This window comes from Poecilia reticulata, chromosome 2 (assembly GCF_904066995.2).
Source record: "Poecilia reticulata chromosome 2, P_reticulata-male-v2, whole genome shotgun sequence".
Lineage (NCBI taxonomy): Eukaryota > Metazoa > Chordata > Actinopteri > Cyprinodontiformes > Poeciliidae > Poecilia > Poecilia reticulata.
Window position 1 is genome coordinate 41,591,309 of NC_088831.1, and position 20,572 is coordinate 41,611,880.

At 40.7% G+C, this 20,572-nt stretch overlaps 1 protein-coding gene across 23 annotated transcripts in view; it reads left to right on the forward strand.

The window, feature by feature from the left end:
- The window catches only part of ttn.2 (titin, tandem duplicate 2), a 214,487-nt gene that overhangs the window by 16,648 nt on the left and 177,267 nt on the right, over positions 1–20,572 (forward strand). For all 23 annotated transcript variants that reach the window (XM_081604655.1, XM_081604668.1, XM_081604665.1 and 20 more), the window contains 22 exons: positions 219–460; positions 658–890; positions 976–1,140; positions 1,227–1,395; positions 1,476–3,172; positions 3,415–3,696; positions 3,780–4,046; positions 4,356–4,628; positions 5,211–5,474; positions 5,544–5,804; positions 7,126–7,386; positions 7,487–7,750; positions 8,841–9,101; positions 11,239–11,499; positions 12,503–12,763; positions 12,844–12,988; positions 14,092–14,260; positions 14,793–15,024; positions 15,804–16,088; positions 16,166–16,291; positions 17,003–17,191; positions 19,802–19,852. In XM_081604655.1, the coding sequence (XP_081460781.1) occupies positions 219–460; positions 658–890; positions 976–1,140; positions 1,227–1,395; positions 1,476–3,172; positions 3,415–3,696; positions 3,780–4,046; positions 4,356–4,628; positions 5,211–5,474; positions 5,544–5,804; positions 7,126–7,386; positions 7,487–7,750; positions 8,841–9,101; positions 11,239–11,499; positions 12,503–12,763; positions 12,844–12,988; positions 14,092–14,260; positions 14,793–15,024; positions 15,804–16,088; positions 16,166–16,291; positions 17,003–17,191; positions 19,802–19,852 (6,358 nt within the window). The remainder of the gene's footprint in view (positions 1–218; positions 461–657; positions 891–975; positions 1,141–1,226; positions 1,396–1,475; positions 3,173–3,414; positions 3,697–3,779; positions 4,047–4,355; positions 4,629–5,210; positions 5,475–5,543; positions 5,805–7,125; positions 7,387–7,486; positions 7,751–8,840; positions 9,102–11,238; positions 11,500–12,502; positions 12,764–12,843; positions 12,989–14,091; positions 14,261–14,792; positions 15,025–15,803; positions 16,089–16,165; positions 16,292–17,002; positions 17,192–19,801; positions 19,853–20,572) is intronic.

Sequence of the window (20,572 nt, forward strand, 5' to 3'; positions counted from 1 at the left end):
TAGTTCAGAATCGCAAAAAACCTGAGAGACTTATTGATGTAATTTGGCAGTATACAGAGATAACTGCTTTGATCATATTGATAAAATAATATATAGGCACACAATTGTTATTTTGATGGTTCTTTTTATGTATCTGGAGCCTAGAGGGCCACATAAAAAGCTATGACAGGTCTTGAGTTTGACGTGTCACTTACAGCAATTCATAAAACCTTCTGCAGATTGTTTGGTACAAAGACGGCCAGCGCATCCGGCCCGGTGGCCGGTACCAGATGGAGGTCCTTCAGGATGGACGAGCCAGCCTCCGTCTGTCTGTGGTTCAACCAGAGGATGAAGGAGTGTACACCGCCTTCGCCTCCAACATGAAGGGAAATGCCGTCAGCTCAGGGAAGCTCTACGTGGAGCCTTCTGGAGGTGTAACCCCTCCCAGTTACACACCACAGCCATCAATGCAGAGGATCAGGTCAGTGCTGAACAAATGTTAATGCTGAGAAATTATGAAAATGAATATGAATTGACAAAATGAACTATGACCTATAAACCAGGTTGGAAGTTTTGCCTCTTTAGAGGCTGCAAAGAAACACCAAAAACTGAAAATGCAAAATCTCTGCATCTGAAGTCTCGCCTGCTACCTGATGACACACTGCTTCCCCCTTTTAGATCCGCATCTCCTCGCTCTCTGAGCCGCTCTCCTGGCCGTTCACCTGGTCGTTCACCTGGACGTTCCCCAGCTCGCCGCCTCGAAGAGACTGATGAAATTCACCTGGAAAGACTTTACAAACCAGTGTTTGTTATGAAGCCTTCCTCTATCAAATGCGCAGAGGGACAAACTGCCAGATTTGACTTAAAGGTTGTAGGCAGGCCAATGCCTGAAACCTACTGGTTCCACAATGGTAAGAGAAACAGTGTTAAATATGTTCAGTGACTCTGTATTTGGTTCTTCAGCCTTTAAAAATACAGTCTTATCCTCCCTTTCAGGACAACAAATTGTCAACGACTTCACACACAAGATAGTAATTAAGGAGGACGGCACTCAGTCCCTGATCATTGTCCCAGCTGTGCCAAAAGACTCTGGAGAATGGACCGTTGTTGCTCAGAACCGAGCTGGACGAACATCTGTTGCCGTTAATCTCTCTGTTGAAGGTAAAATTTGGATTACAGAGTGCTACATCTACAAAAACCTTAAAAGTGTCTCAATATTAACTTCTGCCTTGTTCTGGGATCCGCAGCCAGAGAAAGCGTATCCAGACCTCAGTTTGTTGAAAAACTGAAGAACATCACCGTGAAGCAGGGCACATTGGTGGAACTGGCTGTCAAAGCCATTGGAAACCCCCTACCAGATATTGTTTGGTTGAAAAACAGCGACATCATTACTCCATCAAAGCACCCACACATCAGGTATCTCTACTGCTTTGTTTTCTGTCTCTGTAAAGCACCTTATTTGTACTTTGATTCACTTGGTTGCTTGCTTTTTACAGGATTGAAGGAACCAAAGGAGAGGCCAAATTCCAGATTCCTTCATCTGCTGGCCCAGACAGCGCCTGGTACACCGCCACAGCCATCAACAAGGCTGGCAGAGACACCACCCGCTGCAGAGTCAATGTGGAGGTAGATCACTCTGTGCCGCAAGCTGAGAGGAAGCTCATTATTCCCAAAGGAACCTACAAAGCCAAAGAGATTGCCGCTCCAGAGCTGGAGCCTCTCCACATGCGTTATGGCCAAGAGCAGTGGGAGGAAGGCGACCTTTATGACAAGGAGAAGCAGCAGAAACCATTGTTTAAGAAGAAACTCACGTCCATCAGGATGAAGCGCTTTGGTCCAGCCCACTTTGAGTGCAGGCTGACTCCAATTGGAGACCCCACCATGGTGGTGGATTGGCTGCATGACGGAAAGCCTCTGGCTGCTGCCAACAGGCTGCGTATGGTCAATGAGTTTGGCTACTGCAGCCTGGACTATGAGGCTGCTTATGCAAGAGACAGTGGTGTGATCACCTGCAGAGCAACCAACAAGTTTGGAGTCGACCAGACCTCGGCTACCCTGATCGTTAAGGATGAGAAAGGCCTTGTTGAGGAATCTCAGCTTCCTGAAGGCAGGAGGGGAGCATATCGAATGGATGAGATTGAGCGCATTGCTCATGAGGGAGGACCTGCAGGAGTCAGCCTTGATGATGAATCCGAAAAGACAAAACCTGAAATTGTCCTGCTTCCGGAGCCAGCCAGGGTGCTGGAAGGAGACATCGCTCGGTTCCGCTGCAGAGTGACCGGCTATCCGGCTCCAAAGGTTAACTGGTACCTCAATGGACAACTCATCCGCAAAAGCAAGAGATACAGACTTCGTTACGATGGTATTTACTACCTGGAGATTGTTGACATCAAGTCGTACGACTCCGGCGAAGTCAGAGTGGTTGCAGACAATCCTTTAGGCACAACTGAGCACACTGTGAAGCTGGAGATCCAACAGAGAGAGGACTTTAGAGCAGTGCTGCGTCGCGCTCCGGAGCCCAAAGCTGCTGAGGTCCCACATGATTCTGGCAAAATCGGATTTGACATCATCAAGGTGGACAGACCTGGTGAGGTCCCACAGGACAGGGAAGTAGTTAAGCTGCGTAAGGCACAGAGAATCGTTCATGAGAAAACCTCTGAGGAGTCTGAGGAGCTGAAGAGCAAGTTCAAGCGCAGAACAGAGGAGGGCTTCTATGAATCTATCTCTGCAGTAGAATTCAAATCTCGCAAGAGGGATGACTCCTATGAAGATCTACTAAAAAAGACTAAAGACGAGCTACTTCATCACATGAAAGAGATGGAAGAAGCTGAAAGGAGGAGGATGGAAGAGCAAGGCAATATCACCATCCCCACAATCAAACCAGACAGGATCCAGCTGTCACCCAGCATGGAAGCCCCACACATCCTCGAACGGATTGGAAGCAAGACTGTTTCTCCAAAGGACGAGGTTCGTTTCAGAGTCAGAGTTGTTGGTAGACCAGAACCTGAGTGCCAGTGGTTCAAGAATGGCATTCTTCTGGAAAAATCTGACCGTATTTACTGGTACTGGCCTGAGGACCATGTGTGTGAACTGGTGATTAGAGATGTCACAGTAGAGGACTCTGCTAGCATTATGGTTAAGGCCATCAACGTCGCTGGAGAGTCGTCAAGCCATGCCTTCCTTCTTGTACAAGGTAAAGTCAACCACAAAATTTCATCTGTAATTTCTTTTTACTTTATCTATGGAAGAGGATTAGGGAGACTGAAAAATAATAAAATAAAATTTCTCTGAATTCTGACTATAATCTCAGAATTCTTTTTTTTGTCCGAATTCTGACTAATCTTCAGAGATCAAAAGTCAGAATTATTTTTTTCAGTGGCCCTAATTCTCTTTGTATGCTGGATGTCAAATTCTAATTTTGTATTTCTTATGCAGCCAAGGCAGCCATTAGTTTTACCCAAAACCTGGCAGATGCCAGTGCAAATGAGAAGGACACCATGGTGACCTTTGAATGTGAAACCAACGAACCATTCGTCAAGGTCAAATGGCTGAAGAATGATGTTGAGATTTTCTCAGGAGACAAATACAGGATGCATTCTGACAGAAAGGTCCACTTCCTGTCTGTGCTGATTATTGAAATGAGTGATGACGCAGAATACTCATGTATGGTCATAGATGACGAGAATATCAGGACTAATGCAAGGCTCCATGTAGAAGGTTTGTACTCTGAATTCCTGTTTTATATCGTCTTGTTTGTGTGGAAAGCAGCTCAGGGTTCTTGACGTTCCTGTGTACTTCAGGTGCCGCCCTGGAGCTCAACAAACATTTGGAAAACATTGAAGTACCAGAGAGCTACGCTGGAGAGTTTGAGGTTGAGGTTTCTCGTGAAGATGCTGAGGGAAAATGGTTCTTTGGCGAGAAGGAGCTCTCTCCCAGCAGTAAATACGTTATATCCTCCCGCCGAGGACGGCACACCCTGGCTGTCAAGGACGTCAGGAAGGACGACCAGGGGACGTACAGCTTTGTTTGTGGAGATCTGAGGACCAGCGCCTCACTGAAAATGAAATGTAAGCTTTTTTTAGACGATTGTGTTGCCACAAAGTTCCCTGTTAGTTTAAAATATGTAGAATGTTTGATTAGTCGTTTTAGAAAACATCCAGAAAGCAGCAAACCACTGTTTAGACTTGCCTTTGATTAATATTAACTGACATTTTCTCCAACAATAGTATAATTTTTATTTCTTGTTTCATGATTGGTGGATATTTTTGTTATATAAAGCCCTTTGAGCTCTTTGTTACTAAAAAATGTAGTACAAACAAACTTAATTTGACTTGACTAGTCATTAATGAACATATGTGCGTTTTGTTTCTCTCCAGTGCGACCCGTGACTCTAATGCAGCCGCTGACTGACCTTACCATCTGTGAGGGTGACATTGCTCAGCTGGAGGTCAGGTTCTCCCAGGAGAATGTTGAAGGTACCTGGCTGAAAAACGGCCAGGCAATCTCTGCCTCAGACCGCGTCCACATCGTCATCGACAAACAGGTTCACAAACTGCTGGTGGAGAACGTCAGCAGAGAAGACGCTGCTTCCTACTCATTTGTAGTTCCAACTCATGAGATCTCCACCTCAGGCAAACTCAATGTGCAAAGTAAGTGTTTCCATATGAAAATAAACATATCACTTATTGATGCAAACAATTAATTGGCTTACAATTAATTGTCGATTAATGGTTTATTCGATTTAAATTAGTTCCAACTGATCAACTAATAATTTCGCCTAGAGCTTCTTTAGGTGTTGTTTGGCTGCCATCCAGCAGAGGGCGCCACTGGTCATCCGTAAGTGGAGCCAGTTGATACAAGATGGCGGCGCTATATCAAAACATTGAAGAGAAACAGATTGGCTCCATCTTGGTTTCGGATGGGAAATGTCTTTTATGCAGTTCCATTTTGAAATATTACTCAAAAAGCCTCTTAAGTTTTATCTTATTAGCACTTATTTAGCCATACTGCACGGTGGAGAAACTTCAACTTCAAAAATGACTGATGTGCAGAAAATGTGATAATGCAGAAAAACTGCAACATGATGGAAAAAACCAGCTTATCAATTAATCATTGGTCAGTTGATAAGTACAGTCAACTTTAGATTAACTCGTTAATCGATAACTTGCATCCTTATTATCGCTCCACCTTGGTCTCGTTAATCCTTACTTTAAAATGTTCTATCTTTAAAGCTATCGACATTGTGGTGCCACTGAAGGACGTGTCGTCCATCGAAGGCACAAAGGCTGTCCTTGAGTCCAAGATCTCAGCTCAGGACATCAGCTCTATCAAATGGTACCACAACGACAAGCTGCTGATCCCAGGTGACCGAGTCCAGGCTGTGGCAAAGGGCACCAAGCAGCGACTTGCCTTCACCAGGACCTTTGCTTCAGACGAAGGACATTACAAACTGGTGGTCGGCAAGGTCGAAACCAGCTGCAACCTGACTGTTGAACGTGAGTGAGATTAGATTTTCTCATCATTCATGTTTTCAGCTTCATGTCTTACCAGTGTTGTTCTCACAGAGGTCCATATTGTGAAGCACATGGAGGACAGAGTGTGCTCAGAGTCCCAGAACGTTACCTTCAACGTTGAGGTTTCATATCCTGGAATCGACCCACTCTGGACCTTCAGGAACCAGCAGCTCAAGGCTGGACCTAAATACAAGATGGAGTCCAAGGGAACGGCTCACTCCTTGATTGTATTAGACACCATGAAAGATGAAGAGGGCCAGTACATGTTCCATGCTGGGGAGAAGACATCCAGCGCTCAGCTCACTGTCTCTGGTAGGTCAAAACTCAGATACTAAAGGGTTAAATCAAAGAGCACAACTTATTTACAGCTGGAACCAGATATTTACATCCACAGTGTGACTTAACCTTTCCTTATTTAGATCAGATGGGATTACCAAAATTACCTCTACTAGCTAAAGAATTCCCTACAATTCTTTCATGAAATTATCTTTTTAACTATATGATTTGGGTCGAACCAGTTTGGTCCGCAAGCTTCTCGCCATATTTTGTTGGAATTTCAGCCAATTCTTTCTACTAAGTTATATAACTGAGTCAGGTTCGTAGGCTTATTTATACGTTTATTAGTGCTGGAACAAATTTTTTTTTACACTAAAATCATGGACATTTCACAATAATTTACTAATTTGGCTGCATGTTTGGTTCAATTTGCACCTCAGCTTTAATTTCCAGCCTGATGCTCTGAGATGTTGCTTCAATATTTCCACATGATGTCCTTTCGTCATGCCGCCACGTATTTTATGGAGCGCATCTGTTCCTCCTACAGCGAAACACCGCCACAGCAAGATGCTGCCGCCCCCATAGTAAAGTTGGGATAGATTAAGGCTTGCATACTTCCCTCTTTTTCTACCAAATATGACATCATGATCAAACACTTGTTAGTTTATTTAAATCACAGAAGATGTATTCAAAAATTAAGGTTTTTCCAGCTTTTTATGTTCCTTTGGTAGTAATGGCTTCTTCCTCTCTGAGTGACTTTTCAGCTTGTGCCTTTTTTATTAGCTTTGTTTCATTTTTTACATTGAAACTTAACAGCATCTTCAAAACATTTTGCTTTTGGTGTGAAGTTCATATTTCACACATTTCACAGCAAATCAGTTTCCTCCATGACAAGTTGGCTGAACATTACCATGGTGTGGTAAATAATAGTTTGAGCAGATGAACGTTGCACCTGTTTGGCATCTTTTCAGAAACCTACAACATCATCAACATCTTTGTTTTGACTCTGAACAAACATAATAATTTTGGTAATCTTAGCTGACTTAAAACTGGACAAGTTTAGTCAAGTTGTGTCATATAGAAAAAGGTTAGGGCCACTGAAAAAAAAATCGGACTTTTTTTTTTCTTCAGAATTCTCTCTTTAATTTTCTGAGATTAAAAGTCAGAATTATGAAAAAAAAAGTCAGAATTAGTTTTTTCTTTCCAGTGGCTCTAATCCTGTTCCATGCATATCACCCACCCTACATGTAAATATCTGCTTTCCACTGTAACTGAACACAAAGACTAAAACTCTTTACAGATGTTGGAACTGAGGCTATGCCCCACAGTCACAACTGTTCACTTATGCAACCACCAGGTGGCGCCATCACACGGCCTCTGCAGGATGTGACGGTGGCCGAGTCTCAGACCTCTGAGTTTGAGTGCGAAGTCGCCAACGCTGAAGCTGAAGGCAAGTGGCTAAAGGACGGTCAGCTCGTGAACTTCAACGAGAACGTTGTGAGTGAGGTGAACGGGTCCGTCAGACGCCTCGTCATCGTCATCACCAGGCCACAGGATGTCGGAGAGTACACCTACCAGGTGGCCAACTCCAAAACCAGCGCAAACCTCAAGGTGGAAGGTGAGTACCAGTTTTCTAAATGATTCAGAAACCAACTGACCCAACAGTAAAGGGTAAGTAATGATTAAATGTGGTGCTGTTGTCTTGTTTTCGTCTGCAGCTGTGAAGATCAAGAAGACTTTGAGAAACCAGACAGTCACAGAGACCCAGGAGGCCATGTTCTCACTGGAACTCACCCACCCGGACGTGAAAGGAGCCCAGTGGATCAGGAACGGAGTCGAACTGCAGAACAGCGACAAGTTCGAGATTATCTCAGAAGGAACGATCCAGACTCTGAAGGTGAAGGACTGCAACACACAAGATGAGACGGTTTATTCCTTCAAGCTGGGGAAACTGTCCGCCACTGCCAGACTCAATGTAGAGAGTGAGTATCAGCATCACTTATCACTACACACAGGGATGCAAGTTATCGATTAATGAGTTCATCTAAAGTTGATTTATTTTATTGATCGACTAATGATTAATTGGTAAGCGGATATTTTCTTAAAAGCCTTTTCTCTTGTATGAAAATGGCTGACCTTTTTCCATAACATAAAGTGCAAAATTCTTCGTATGTTGAATTAAAAAAAAAAAGCTGAATTTAATGTTAGCATTATTTTCTCAGTTACATTAAATACAGACTGAATAAATAGAAAATTGTGGTTTAGCCATTTTCAAATTGTTAAACATATTTATAAAATATAACAAAACAGGAACCTCTCAAGTTGTTCTATGGAAAAATAAAAGATGACGGAAGTTGTCGAGTGTTTACATGGTTCTGTTTTGAAATATAAAGTTCGTTTTGCATCTTATAATGGACTTTGTTTGGACCATTTCTCTTTCTCATTCTGGTGTGTATGACTGAATATTAGGGCCATACAATAAAAACTATAATAATAATAATAATAATAATAATAATAATAATACTATTATGAGAATAAAGTTGTACGAGAATAAATTCAAAATAATACAAGAACAAAGTGTCAATATAGAAATAAAGTCACAATATTTCAAGAATAAAGTTGTTATATTTTGAGAGAAAAGCTGTAGTATTACAAGCATAAAGTCATAAAGTTGTAATATTGTGAGTTTATTCTCATACTTCAACCTCTTGTATTGCTTTGACTTCATTCTCTTATAATACTGAGTTTATTCTCGTGATTCTATATTTTAAATTACCTAATACTTTGTAATACGTATGGCCCCGCCGTCTTTGTTTCTATATCAACTAGCTCTGCTAATCATCTAAGGATGACCAGCAGCGCCCTCCTCTGTACGCAGGACAAAGTACAATATTAAAATAAGGTCTAATTGAACATTATTAGTTAATCAGTTGGAACTAATTTTAATCTAATAAACCATTAATCGAGAATTAATCATACGTCGATTAATTGTTTGCATCCCTGCTACACACAGCACCATTCTAACAAGTTTTTTCTCTGCTTAATGACTGTTTCTGTCTTTGATCTTTGCAGCAATCAAGATTGTCAAGAAGATTAAAGACGTGAAATCCCTGTTGGACGGCACCGCCTCCTTCGAGTTGAGCCTGTCGCACGACAATGTCCCCGTCAGGTGGATGTTCAAAGGCGTCGAGCTGAAGGCAAGCGAGAAATGCAAGATTTTGTCGGAGAGGAAAGCTCACAAACTGATCCTGCAGAACGTCGACAGCAGCAACGCAGGAGAGTACACGGCCGTGATCGGACACCTGCACTGCAGCGCCATGCTTACTGTAGAGGGTACGCAACACTGAACACCCTGTCATGAATTATTAAGAAGGAAAAACTTTCAATAAAGAAAGTGATATAAACTACATTTACTCTACAAGTTTTTTTTCTTTTCTCCTTTAAAATTACGTCTGTTTTTGTTTGTGTTTTGTAAAAAAGAAAACAAGTTAGGCATTACATCGTTTTTTTAATTATTTAATGATTTAAAAAAGTAAATGCACTCGTGCCAAAAAAAAAAGTTAAGCCCCCAGATGGAGTGGTGCAAATGAAATTGTCTGGAAACAGACAGTGATTTGATACAGAACATTTTCAGAAACGTTTGTCTCCTCTTCAAGATGGCCTTTCAAATACAGGATGTCCCTCAAGTCCTTCCGATTCCCACTTGATTTAACCCGAAGCCGGATTCCCGTGGCTCTCCACACCGTAACACCCAGATGTCTGGAGTACCGCTAGTGCGTCTCATTGGCAGGATTGGTCCTCCACCCTTGCTGCCACCACACAATGATCATCCTTGGTGATGCAGAACTGAGATTACGATACCATACCTCCCAGTTGTGGCACCACTCCAAACACAGTCCTCTCTGCGTTTGTGTTAATGTCAGCTACATATGGAAATGGAAATGGGTATTTTGGCTGAAATCCGTCTTTGAAACCACTTCAGGTGTTTTTAAAGAGTTCAGTACCTGAGTTTGGTGCAGATGTCTTTGGGTTCTGCAGTACTTGGTGGATAAAACAAGGCTCCCCTCTTGGTGCGGTCTTTCCAAAGCTTTACAACATGCGTGGGTACCCTCATATACTCATTGGCTCCAACGTTGGGCCACTGGTAATGCCGTCTAAAATATCTGCAAGGCATCCTTTGTGTCGGCTGACTTTCACTCACTGCTTTGACTGAGTGCCGCATGTTTGGTAGCTGCCTGATAAAACTCAAAATGCCACCTTCTAGATTCCTGATCATTGAAGCATTCACATTGGTCTGCATGTGGACCATTTTACATCCAAATCACACCATTCCCTCTGGGTGCCTAACTGTTTTTTGTTAGCAAGTGTGTATTTAAGAAATATTAAACTCAATCTGAGTTAAAGTGTTTTTAAAACTCCATCAAAAGTCTCAGCTGGCTAAAACTGTCTGTAATTAGAAACTCAGGAATCCCCTAAGCTATTGAAAACAATAAAAAATTATCAATAGTTACAAAACTATTTAGCTAAAAGTCCAAAATAATCCTAATGATCCTAGATCAAAAGGCATGCTAATTCTAAACTACACCTAAAATGGTTTTGCCACATCTGTTTTTGAGCCTGAGTCCAAAAATATCCAGAAGCCCAGTTGATCTGTGAACCTTGGTGCTCTGGCTGAAGTGTGAAGGTGTGAAATTTCACACAAGTAAGGTGATAACAGCCCTCTAAGACCCGAGAAAGAAAAGTTACACTTAAAATAGACTGCAGAACTTTGTAAAAAAATATAAAAAATTTTTTTTTAAAAAGGCCAGCGCAGGTGTGGTACAATCACACTACTTGTGCCCCGCCCTCAGAAGTCGGGCCGCTGGGATTTGAACAACCAGTAGATGTCAAAGTGACAAGTCACGATTGACCAATTATAGTACCTATAGATGAGATGTAGGTTTGTGTTACTGTCACAAAGCCATGTCATAAACAAATCTAATCTTATTTCAGTTTTAAGAGCAGTGTGAAAATTCAGTGTTTCCATATATATCTGTGACCTCAACTTAATGGGTTCATAGAACTCTTAAATCTTTTATTAGAGTCTCTGTGATTACACATCTCTAAGATGACTTACAAGGCTTTAATATAAACATGTTGCTGTTTGTTGGAATAAGCAGATCAGAAAATGGTGAAAAGTTGTACTTTGTGCTTTAAAATGCACCGGATAAGGAGCATGTTTAACAAGAAGAGAAAGGGACCAAAGGAGGAGCCTTGTGGTACCCCGCAACTAAGTGGGACATTAGGAAAGAGTACTTTTCCAAACGATCGGAGAAGTATTCTTTCATTAATCATGTTTTCTTGTTGATGGCTGCAGAGAAACAGAGCTACCGGAATAAACAGCTCCTCTGAGAGCTCAAACTCTCAGAAAAGCTGTTTGTTAAAGTATTTGTCTCTTTTTTTTCATTGTGTTACAATTTCTCGCCTGCAGCTCTTTGTGTCACCAAACCAATGGAGAGTGTGGAGGTGCCTGAGACCCAGGTGGCCACGTTTGAGTGCGAAGTTTCTCACTTCAACGTGCCGTCCACCTGGCTCAAAGACGGCGTGGAGATTGAGATGAGTGAGAAGTTCAGGATCGTGGTTCAGGGGAGACTTCACCAACTGAAGATCATGAACACCAGCAGGGAAGACTCTGCAGAGTACACCTTCATCTGCGGGAACGACAAAGTGTCGGCGACGCTTACCGTCAACCGTAAGACCACAAAGCTTGATTTAGGCACTGCTAGACCTATTGCAATAAATCAATTGATCTCAATAATTTCCTTTGCATGATGTATTGCTTTTCTCTTTTCTCTTTCTCTTACTACCAAAAACTGGATGATTAAACTCTGGTGCATTTGTCTAGGCCCTTTTTTAAAGTAAAACTTTGTTTACAGGGACTTCATGATTGTTTTGTTTATTTATTTTTGTTATTTAAAATGTCCTCCAGTCCCAGTGTTAAATGTTCATTAGAATTTAAAGTTCTTTGCTCTTTGAGAATGTTTATTGACATGTGTGGCAACACAAAGTATTCATCCTGATGTTTATTTATTTATTTTTTTAATTCTTTATTTTTGAGGTATTGAGAAGATTACAAAAGCACAGTTTCAGTCTGTGATCCGATACATTTCTTCTCCTTACATTTTCATTTATGAAAGCAATACCAAACAAACAAAAAACAACAAAAAGCAAACAAAGTAAAACAAAAAAGAGAACAAGGGGGAATTGTTTTGGAGAGACATACTTTTATGTATATAACTAAGTATACTGATGTTTACTTTTAATTTAATTTATTAGTAATAGGGATCAAAAACATCCAGTGGCTTTTCTTAAAACACAGACATTTGCATGTCCATTTTATAAACTTAGAAAAATAAAGTAAGAGTTGGAAAATTCCTGTTGTTGCTAAAAAGACACAAAAAATCCAGAAAAAGATGAAAAATTTAGGCTATGGTTTGCTGTTTTTCTTATCTGCAAAACCCTCTTTTGTTTTAAATCTGCAATGATTTATGCATCACTTATGTGCAGAAATCTGACTGCTTTTGCTTATTTCATTAAAATAATGTGTTTAGTTTGTTATTTACAAAAAATTAAAACATATAATAAGTCTTTGCTATTATAATTAAGAAGAAAATACAAAAAAAACTTGTGTAAACCAGAGTTTCTGCAGCTCAACATTTTGGTCCAATCTTAAAATGTATGTTTCGTCTGTCCAGCTGTCCTGATCACCTCCATGCTAAATGACCTGAACGCTCAGGAGAGAGACACCATCACCTTTGAAGTCACCGTAAACTATGAGGGCATCACCTACAAATGGCTGAAGAATGGCGTAGAGGTCAAATCATCGGAAAGATGTCAAGTCCGCAGCCGGCAGCTCACACATTCACTCACTATCCGAAATGTCCACTTTGGAGACGGAGGAGAATACCAGTTTGTAGCAGGCTCTGCTGCTAGCGCCGCTAACCTCTTTGTTGAAGGTAACAAAGCATTCATTGGACTGTGTTCTTTTTTTTTCCTAGTTTTGGATGTTCTTTAAATCTACATTTCTTATTCTCAGCTCGTGTGATTGAGTTCACCAAGAAGATTAAAGACATAAAGATAACCGAGAAGAAGAAGGCGATGTTTGAGTGTGAAGTTACTGAGCCGAACATCCAGGTGATGTGGATGAAGGACGGCCAGGAGTTGGACTTAACTGAGGAAAGGTCTGTCTGCGATGATACTAGGGCTGGGCAACACAGCTGAAAAACACATTATTAAGTGTTTCATATCAGCCAATATCGATTATTTGTTATTATATTTGTTTTTTGTCTGAAATATCTGAAATACTGCCAAACTGGTGGTGTGGCATTTTCTGTTATATGCACAGTTTTCACTCCACACTGTTGTTTTTTATTTTTAAGAAGCTGTGAGGAACAGTAGCAAAATATTAAACTGCTATTAAGCAAGTTACTAAGCAGGTTGTTGCTAGGTAACCTAAGGGTGCGTTCACACTGCAACCTGAAGTGACCCAATTCCGATTTTTTTGGCAATTCTGATTTTTTTGCAGGGGGCGTTCACACTGCCAGTAATTGCGACCTATATGCGTTCAGCAGTGTTAAACGGGCAAACGACCTGAAAGTGTCCTGCATGCCCACTAGAGGGCGCAATAGCGTCAGCGTTCTCAGTGTTCTGCCAACCGCCATAAAAAGAAGAAGTGCTCAGTGTTTGCGGAAGTAAACATGGAGGCTAACGGTGGAGCTTAGCTTATATATTTGAAGTTGTTGTCCGGCTGGAGCAGCATATTAACAACTTAATCCTCATATAGTCCGTCATAGCTGTTGTTTTTCTTCCCGCTTGCGCGTAGAATAGTAAGATTTGATGAGAATCAGTGACGTTCAGTTCGGATGAATGCGACCTGAACGTTAGGTCGCATTTGAATCGGATACGTATCGGATATGGGTCACGTTCGACAAAGAATCCGACCTGTGCTGTTCACACTGCCATGAAAAGATCGGATACAGGTCGCATTACGTCAAAAAAAAAAAAAAAAAATCGGAATTGAGTCACTTCAGGCTGCAGTGTGAACGCACCCATAGGGTGAGTCAGTTAGTTGATTCCACCAACCTAGCTAAGCTGGCCGTCTTCTGCCTACATCACCCAGAATTCTGTGCGCTTCAGTGAATATTCATATTAAATGCTCCATAAGACGTATTGTCTGTTGATATTTATTTATTGTTCAGCCCAAATGAAACCTCTGAATTCATCTCAAGGAGGAACATTCCAAGTTAAAATCAGCTGGAAATCATTTTACCTGCTTTATTCACAGGTATGTAATGACAGCCGAGAAGTTTGTCCATCGTCTGATGATCCAGACGGTTCGTATGTCAGACGCTGGAGAGTATTCAGTCGTGGCCGGATCCAGCGTTTCCAAGGCCCAGCTGATCGTAGAGGGACGTGACGTCCGCATCGCTGAACCTGCAGAGCGCGAAATCATGGTAGGATGTAGTGACGTACAAGTACTTTTTGACTGTATTTAACTACTTTCTTCTTGTATCTGTATTTTACTTAAGTAGATTTAATCGTGGTTTGTTTTTTCAACTTTTACTCCACTACATTTTGCATTAAGTATCTATACTTTACATTCTTATGCATTCCAGTAATGTGTTGCGTTATACATTACATTCACATCACACTGCATTTTTTTATTTGTTTATTAGTTTGAAAGTAATCAATGACTTAATCAAGTTAATGGTACTCAACAAGTACTTTTACTTTCAATACAATAAGTAGTTTTACTCAAGTAAAATACTTGAGTATTTTACTTGAGTAATATTTTTACTCAAGTAAAACTATTAGTGTAATACTTTTACCAGCGTACATTTTTGTCTGTTTATTTGTACTTTTATTTCTCCACTTAAAGGCAGTATAGTAACTGCCTTACTATAAAATAGTAAGGCAGTTTTATAGTTTTACACCAGAAACAATGATATTTCTTCAGTAATCTCACCCTTCCCGTGCCTCCGTCAGGTTCTTGAGAAACACAGAGCAACCTTTGAGTTTGAGGTGAATGAGGACGACGTCGAAGGACGCTGGCTGAGGAACGGCGTGGAGATCCAGTTCTCTGTGGAGGAAAGATTCAGCTATGTTGCCATCAGGAAGCTGCACCGCCTCACCATCTCTGAGACCTACAGGAGTGATGCTGGAGAATATACTTTCATCGCCGGAAAGAACAGGAGCACCATGCACCTGAGAGTCAACAGTAAGTCGAGAAAAAGGTTCTAAACTGATGTAGATGAGAACTGTATCTTGGAAATATGGAAAGATATTCCTGCAAAATCTGCTCCAAATTTGTCTTTGTTGACAAAACCAAGGATGTTATAGTTAACTAAAACTAACAAAATAACAAAAATTTAAATTAAGAAAACATTTTTGTCAATTGATATAAATAAAATCAATTGACAAAAATTGATTTTTGTCAATTTTAATGGGGAAAATTTACAGCTAACTCGAACTGTATCGAGTGATTATAAAACTAACTGAAATGTACTGAATTTATAGATATAATATCTTTGTTTTTGTGAATCTATTTATTGGTCTTTCGAACTGATGCGAAATAGATTTTTTATCCCCACACAATCAGTTTACTTCAGCTGTGGGAAATTGCAGGACTCCGTACTCCTGGCAGCACAAAATGGCGACAGTCAGAATCAGTTGGTTGTTCAATAGTAACTGAATACATTTTTTTGAAAATGTCCTCTGTTCAGCATTCATTACCCAATTGATGTAAACATAATCACAATACAATACTGCGTTTTTGTTCATTTTGCACCTAAAGGTTAACCAGAGTATGATAAAACTAATACTACTACCGTAAACTAATAAAAACTAAACAATATCTAACTAATAAAACTAGCAAACACACTTAAAAACCAATCAAAACTAACTGAATTAGAACAGAAAGTCACAACTAAATAAAAGAAAACTGTAATTTTAAACCCTAAACAACATTAACCCTGGACCAAACATTTTACTTTCCAGTCCCGGAGCCTCCTCAGATCCTCCGTCACATGGAGCCCCAGTCAGTGGAGGCAGGAAAGCCGGCTCGCTTCTCCGTTCAGGTGAGCGGCGTTCCTCCACCGCAAGTCTCCTGGTACAAAAACTCCCAGGCTCTGTCGCCGGGCTTCAAGTGCAAGTTCCTTCACGACGGCAACGAGCACACGCTGCTTCTGATCGAAGTATTCCCCGAGGATGCCGCCATCTACAACTGCGAGGCGAAGAACGACTACGGCACGGCCACCAGCACCGCCACGCTAAATGTGGAAGGTAAGACCCGACGTCCTGCTTGAAGAGCAGAATGGAGACATGGCGGATGGAGTCTGATGCAGGTTTGTGTGCTGTAGTGTCAGAGGTGGTGTCTCCAGACTCCGCTGCCCCCATCGCTCCGCCCGTCATCATCTCACCCATCTCCAACACCTCAGCCAGAGAGGGAGAATCCGCTCACTTCCAGTGCAGAGTCCGTGGAGACGGTAAGAAGTCATTTCAGAATTTAACATTAATAATTTGGTTTGTTTAGACTGTTATAACAGAAAGAATGGGGGTTTATTTTTCTTAAGTCATATTTAACCCTGTTATTAATTTATTAAATGCAAGAGTTTCAGACAAAATGTTTAATAAGCAAGCTAAATATCTAGCTCCAGTCTAAGTATGTAGTTTGCAAGCTGAATATTTAACTAGCTCAAATTTAAATATGTAGTTGGCAAGCTGAATATTTTGTTTGCAAATAAAAATGTAATTAGCAAGCTAAATATTTAGTTATTAAACTAAATGTTTAGTTAGCAAGCTAAATATTGAGTCCCAGTTAGCTCTATTCTAAAAACTGTTATCAAATTAAATATTTAGTTAAATCCAATCTAAGTATTTTGTTTGGAAGATATTAGATCCTTTGGTGAAAATTTGTATTTCAACTTAAAATATAGAATAGCTCATTCTGTGTTAACTTGAAAAGTTGCTCATTGAGTGTAAAAGAAACAACAATGAAGAAGAAACATGGGCAAAATCTGTAGTCAGTCAGCCTCACTAGGAGTTTATTTAAAGGTTCAAAAGGTTTACTATCACAGTTAGCTTTTGGCTACATGCAAGTGACTTTGAATATTAGCTAAACATTTAGCTCTAAGCTAAGTATTTAGCTTGCAAAACTAAATATTTAGTTTGTAGCTGAACAAACTCTCCTGATTTAGATGTGAAGATCAGCTGGTTCCACAAGGAGAAAGAGATCAAGCAGTCAGACTTCTTCAGGATGTCTCAGTTTGACGACAGCTGTCAGCTGGAGATCTCCAGAGTTTACCCAGAGGATGAGGGGGAATACACCTGCGTGGCCACAAACGACGCCGGGAAAGTGTCCTGCTCTGCCACTCTCACACTGGACGGTGAGTTTTTCATCAAAACGATGATGAAAGCTACAAATGCTTGATTTATATCTGAGGCAGAACTTTTTTTTGGTTTTGTCTCAACATCTGTGTAAAATGTCAGAAGTTATTCATCTGAGGTTGTATTGAGTTCAGTTTAAAGGAGCTTTTTTATGAATCCTGATTTGGATTCTGATCTGTTGTTAAAAAGACTTTCATTTCTTTGGTTTGATGCAAAGCAATCAGTGGGATGAAATTTTCACTAAATAAAGAACGACCCCTGAACCTGCTTCGTTTCAGGGCAAATTCAAACAGTGAGCAGTTCTACCGAGCCTCAGTGGCACGTCTCCAGCCTAAAGAAACCGTCAGTTGGCCAAAAGCCGATTTTCATCCAACCAGTCACAAGCTGCGCAGTGACACACGGGGAGGTGGCCCGTTTTCATGCGTGTGTATCTGGCCTGCCGAAGCCGGAAATCAGCTGGTTCCACAACCGGCACCCGGTCCAACCTTCCAAGAACGTGGTGTTCCACTTCGATGAGGTGACGAACATCGCCACACTCATCATAGTGGACGCCTTCTCCGAGCATGCAGGGCAGTACACCTGCAGGGCGGTGAATAACGCCGGGGAGGCTGCATGCTCGGCCAGCCTCACCGTTATCAGAGAGGAAGAAGGTAACACCTGGATGTGTTGGTTTGTAGCCAGACTCCCCCCTAAATCGTCACGTTTTTCTTTCTTCAAGATTGAGGCACTCTTTCTAAAAATAAAAGTCTGAGAGGATGTCCCGAAGCAGATGAAAGCTTCCAAGATGGACAGGATTAGTTCTAGGTTTTCCACTTTTTTTATCTTGCAATGCAAATTCCCTGAAAATCTGAAAACACGGTCAATAGTAAGGACATGAAATTTTGTTTTTGTATTAAAGGTGACCTATTATGCTGCCTTGGACAGGTTAGGATGGGGCTTTGGGCTACACAAAACATGTTTATTACATTTTGTTGCATAAAATCATTCTTGGAAAATGGGATCTTAGTCTGGTCAGTTCTGACTATTTTCAACTCTTTTCAGAATGAGACGTTTTAGGATGTCTTGTCACTTTAAATCCAAGTAAGCTGCTGCTGACCACGTCCTCCAACTCCAACTTCCACTCACATGTTAACATGGCTGCAAACAGATGTGCAATTATACAACCACATGTCTTTGAAAAGCATTAGTAGAGCCTGCTGCACAACCAACAAGAATGTGACGAGTCAGCTTGGGTTGCTAGATGACAGGTGGAGCTCCGCAGGGGTCACTAGGTAACGGGCAGTGCCTATTTATTTTGAAACGGATCATTTTCCAGACACCAAAAAACATTAACTTAATGGGTGATTTTTTAAAATTAATTAATATATTTTTTAATCACTTGTTTTTAGAAGCAGTTGAGACACAAATGGAAGCACAAGAAGGGGCTAAATGTGAATTTTGCATAATAGGTACCCTTTAAATTTATGGACAGGTTTCCAAAATGGTGGGAATTCTTAGTTTCTATGTATTTAATTAGGAAAACTGGTAGAATTATTGACCAACCAATCAGAGCCAATTAAGAGAAAATTTTGATTTGATCTTTGTCAGACTGATTGGTGCAGCTCTAAAATGTGATAATCGGGACATCCCTCAGTCGTTCTTCATCTCTGACTAACATCACAAAGTCGAACCTCTTCTTTCACAAATTCACGTGTTTGTTTGAATCCTGGAGTTTTCACTTCCTCCTTCCTCACTTTTCCTCTCAGGAACAATCCCTTCACCCATGCTCCTCCTTTGTCTCTCCACAGTAAAACTCACGCATTTACCCTCACTGTCACTCCTGTAGGAACGGATCTTCATTTCTCTTTTTTCTACCAATCTGATTACCTTTGAAAAACTTCCCTTTCTTGCATTCCTCCTTTCTGGACACCAGCTTGTGCTTCTTCATTGCTCATTTAAGTGAGCAGGGATTTCTGCTTACTTTGTTGGATTTTGGAAAAGTTCGTTTTGGTTTTTAGGAACTGATATTTGAGCCAGAACATTTTGTAATTTTTGTGGAATAAATTGTCTTGTCACTGCTCTATTTTTAAACAATCTAGTCTGCTATAGTTGTACTGGATAGGCAGCAAAGAAATATTTGGTCCTCAGGGTTTATGTTTTAGAAGAAGGAAAAATAGCCAATTTTAAGAATTTGAGCGCACTTCAAAAACAAAACTTTAGTAAGTATTTTTGGCTATTTTCTAGTTCAATTGGCAAATTATTTCACAATGTCTTTTAATAAGTGAAATGCCAATGGACCTAGTACTTTTTAAAATAAATGTTCAAGAATTGTTTTAAAATACGCTCCTATACCTTGCTGAAAAGTTACTTGTAAGTTAGTTTTGTCATATTTCAAGTGTACTAAGATATTTGCACTTGAAACTAGACAGAAATACTTGGTAAAATGTTGTGCTTTTGCAAGTTTGACAAGTGGGCCAGTAATAATAACAAAAAGGCTGGGTTATGGTACTTTGGTTTTATCCCAGATCAGGGATGAATTCCATCAGTCTTAACCCGAACAGCGAGAAATGTGACAAAGGCATGTAGAAACTAATGGATAAACAATAAACTGGTGTCTGTTTCTTCCACAGTGACTGTTGTGAGGGAGCAGATCGAAGCCACAATTGAAGAAGAAGTTAAAGGTAAGACCTTGCCTCTCTGGCCATATCAGTCACAATTACTGCGATCACACCTGAGAAGATGATTCAGTGGAAAGGGGATAGTTTGACCACGTTTCCAGTTACATCCTCTGACTTTTCACTGTAAAAGTAGTCTGTCAGCAGTCAACTCTGACATAAGCTATGGTTCTGAGATGTTCTTCTTGTGGAGACGCCATGAAGGTCCTGATGAGAGAAACTGATGTGCAAATGCATGCTGTATGGGTTGGTTGGGTCAGAGTTGTCCTGCAGCAGCAGATTGCACTTACAGCTTGGAAACAAGTCAAATGTTGAACTGTCCCTTTAAAAAAAATCTTATTTTCTGCAGTTGCATGTCATATTTATGTGTTTTTATGGAAAAATACTTGTTTGTATCATCTGCTCTTTTATTATGATGGTATCCCATGGTTTCCTCCAGGAAAGCACTGACAAAACTTGCTTGTTCCAGTTTCTAAAGACTTTGCATCCAGAAAGTCATTTTGGCATGAAGGTTCCTCGGGTATTTCCAAGTAAAAGGTGCAGGATGTGTATCTTTTAAAGCTCTTTGAAATACTTGAAAGGCCCTTTAAAAGATATAGAGGCCTTCTGCATTTGGGACTGATACCTTCTTCCTGCAGAATATGTCCTAGCCTGGCTTGCAGATAGTGGGATGTGATTCCTGTGGTTTGCTTCCAAAATAACACCAGTCAAACTATATTAGTTCGA